Source organism: Phlebotomus papatasi, chromosome 2 (assembly GCF_024763615.1).
Source record: "Phlebotomus papatasi isolate M1 chromosome 2, Ppap_2.1, whole genome shotgun sequence".
Classification (NCBI taxonomy): Eukaryota; Metazoa; Arthropoda; class Insecta; order Diptera; family Psychodidae; genus Phlebotomus; species Phlebotomus papatasi.
In genome coordinates, this window is record NC_077223.1 from 86888687 (window position 1) to 86892441 (window position 3755).

At 35.7% G+C, this 3755-nt stretch overlaps 1 protein-coding gene across 1 annotated transcript; it reads left to right on the forward strand.

Annotated features, from left to right (window-relative positions):
- The first annotated feature begins 1092 nt into the window (after positions 1 to 1092).
- On the forward strand, positions 1093 to 2224 carry LOC129804873 (transcription factor Atoh1). The gene has a single exon (XM_055852541.1). It carries the CDS (start codon positions 1539 to 1541, stop codon positions 2103 to 2105), a length of 567 nt encoding a protein of 188 aa, XP_055708516.1. The 5' UTR covers positions 1093 to 1538; the 3' UTR covers positions 2106 to 2224.
- Positions 2225 to 3755: the final 1531 nt, after the last annotated feature.

The window sequence follows — 3755 nt, forward strand, 5'->3', positions numbered from 1 at the left end:
ATCGCGATTTTGACTGGGACCCGAAATATTAACTTGCGTTATTGTAAAAAATACTTTAATTATGTAATTTCCTTTTTCCGTATGGGAAAAAACGGGATAAAAACACAGGGAAGTGTAAATTAGGACACGAATAGACTCAGGCTGATCTTCGGGAATATTTAGCCTCTAAAATGTCCAAAAAGCATTTATTCCAAACTGTTATACTCTGAGGAATTAGGATCATCGATTAGAGGTCCAAATCTTACAGGCTAAATATTTTCCAGTATCAGCTTAGATCTGTTTGGGTCCTTAGGCAAGATTCTAACAATTCCTGAGGTTTTCCTGAATTTTCAATTTTTTCTTGAGCTTTCCGAGCTTACAACTCCCAGTTTCAAAAGGATTCTGTGTTACCGAGAGGTTCTTATTCCCATTGATTTTCTAAGGTTCTTCAAGATTTTTCAGATTTCCCTACGGTTATGGAGATTGCCCCGTGTTATAGGGGCTTCCACGACTTCCTGAATATTTCTTGAATATTCAAGAAAGTATTACCCGAAAATGTATCGGATTTCCAAATTTCTGATGATTCTCTCAAGGTTTCCAAGAGGTTCTCTTCTCTGATCCAAGGGGAAACAATCCAATATGACGCTTAAAATTACACAAGATAAAATTACACATTTTTAGTTTACACTTTTTTCTGAACTCTTTAAATTAAGAGAATAATCGTGGTAAAACAAACAAACAAATGATTTTATAATCCTTGTTATTGTGTAGAATTTATCCTATTTCTGGAAATAATTCTGAGTAGGGGAAAGTACTCTCCCTTTGAACGTTCATGCCTTCGAATAATTTGAATTTCTTTTACTTTTCCCAAGACATGATTATCGTATATTTATCAATAATTGATAATAAGCTAAATAATATTTAATAGAAATGTGGAAATCAAATGTGAAAATTCACATTATTCGTAGGCATGAACGTTCGAAGGGACAGTACTTTCCCCTATTGCTCTTGAAATTTTATTGATTTTCATCAAATATAATGACTATGAGGACAAGAAGTGAAAAACTTAGTTAAAGAAGTGCAATTGTGTGTAATTGTGTGTAAAGTGTAATTCTCAGCCTTAATGGCCACATTTAGCCGCCAAAACTGGAGCTGACCTACAGTTCAGTTTCATTGGCAGAAGTAGAGGGAGACATTGAGTGAAATATGAGCGGTAGCAGGTATATCACTAACATGAGATGCCCCAAGATCGCATGCGGCGCCTCTTGGACCTTCAGTATTGGCGAGAGAGTTGGGTGAAAGAAGAAGGTGCGAAAGGTAAGAAAGGAAACACAGGCGGAGACTAATCTTCTCTTTCTGCCTCATGATCAATGTACCTGAGTGGATGATGGAATCTGCAAGAAGATGAGAATCTCTTGTGGATTCTCATCAGTCGAAGATCAGCCTTCTTCGGGGTTTGACGTGATTTGGCTTTTGGTGGTGTGACTTTATACGTGCGCTTCTGTGTGGCAATTAGTGATCTTAAGACATATATCAAAAGACTGAAAGAGTGATCCACAATGGCTTATCTCACGTATCAGAAGGAACAATTCTCCAGGATTGACGATATCTCACCCTATCACACAAATTACGCCAATGAGATGGACTTTAGCGATCGTTTTGATTTCTGCAATCAATTTATCACCAGCGATAATTCATCAGTTTGCTCACAAAGTCCCAATGGGAGTCTAGATGGACTCCATAGGAATTTCAGTGATATGAGTATGACGGTTTATCAGAAATCCTCTGAGCAGCAGATCGAATACCAGCCACAGGAAATTGAGACATATCAGAGGAATTGTACAGCTCTCCAGCCTTTGATACCCAGTGAGAGAGATTGCAAGACACTCCGCGAGATCACATACAGTCGTCCAGGAGGTTCAGGAGGGGTTGATGTCTTCAAAAGAAGACGTCTGGCCGCAAATGCCAGGGAGCGACGTCGTATGAACAATCTCAATGATGCCTTCGACAGACTTCGAGAAGTAATTCCGTCTCTGGGCAGCGACAGGAAACTCTCCAAATTCGAGACTCTTCAGCTGGCACAAGCCTACATCTCCGTCCTGGTGGAGTTACTCAGTAGGGAGTGATCAATGGTTTTAGCGTTAATCTTGAATTTAGTGCGCACAAAAAGATTTCTATGGAAGGACTCCAAATTCAGTTAAAATTTTCAAAAAGTGACTTAATTTCAAATTATGCAAACTAAATTGAGCGGCTTAGGATTTGGATAGTGAATATAGTAAAATAATCCATTTTTATTTAAAAGTTTTTATCGTCAGTAAAAAGAGAAATTTTGAAAAGGAAATCGTTTAAAACTAGCTTCAGAAAAAATGTTTCATGTAGGGTGAAATGAGGTAATTTGGAACTATTTCTAATTTAGGACATTTCAGGCTTTCTCACTGTTTCAGATGAGCAAAGACAAAACAAAGACCGCGAAATAGAAGAACAAGACGATTAAGAAAAACTGGAACAGCCTTTCTTTTTTTTGAATCTCTAAAATAGTGAAAAAATCTCAAATGTCCCAAATTCTAAATGGTTCCAAATCACCTAATTTTACCCTATTTGTCGAAACTAGGCAAAGGGAAAAACAATTTGGGAAAATAACGTGGAAAGAAAACTTCAAAACAGGGGCCCATCAAGCTTAATTAAAAGTGAAGCTATTTTTCACTTTTCCTTGTAAAAATTTTGCAGCTATTGCACCGCGACTTAAACAAACTTGCTCGTAGTTCTTGTATTACTTCGGCGAGCATTATGAAATATGTATTTTTAAATAGCTTTCAGTGCACGATTTCGAAATATATCACACTGATAAGTCAATTCTCTTTAGGAAAGAACTTGCCAATAGTCTTCAGTGCCTCTATGCAAAACGTATGGAAAAATAAAATGTCGAGAGGCCCCTGCTTTAAAAACTATTCACCAGAAATAATTCTATTTAACCTTTTGGAAAAAATAGTTTTTTGGTGATTCTTTCTTGGTTCTTAATTCGCGAGTGAAGATATTGCAGACAGTGTTTTTCAATTGATAAAATATCTTATTAACTAAAAGATCTTTTTATTTCTTGTTCAACATGAAGAACATTCGAAATTAAACTTTAGAATATTCGTATCCGGTATCAGTTTGTTTTGAACAAGATTTGCAATTTGAATCAATCTTCTTAGTAGCAGTTTACCGTGACGATATGTGGTTTAATTAGGAATCATCTCCGAATTAGTTTGATTAGAAGAAGATTTGTAATTTATCTTTAAAATTGTTTCGGTTTCGTGTCAATCTTTTTTGAAGGTCTATGACTTAAGAATCAAAGAAGAAGACATAACTCTGGAATTTTCTTCACATCGGTTTTCTTTGAAGAAGAATCCGCAATTCAATTAAGAACTTTCTTTTTATCAGTTTTCTTAGAAGAGGATCTGTTGCTTTACTAAAGAAACCTCTTTTTATCAATCTTCTTTGAAGATCTGTAACTCAAAAAAGTTTTTTAATCTGTCTTCTTTGAAGAAGATCTATAACTCAACTGAAGAATCTCCTTCTCGTAACAATCTTGTTTGAAAAGATCTGTAACTCGTTTAAGGAATCTTCATCGTATCAGTTTGCTATTAAGAAGATCTGCAACACAGCTTAAGAAACTTTTTCGTAGTCGTATTCTTTAAAGAAGTTTTGTAACTCAACTAAAGAATCTTCTTCGTATCAGTATTCTTTAAAGAAGATCTGTAACTCGGCTAAGGAATCTTCTTCTTAACAATCTT

What these genes read in the sequence shown, in the direction of transcription:
- LOC129804873 (XM_055852541.1), top strand. Translation starts at nt 1,539, where the DNA reads ATGGCTTATCTCACGTATCAGAAGGAACAATTCTCCAGGATTGACGAT.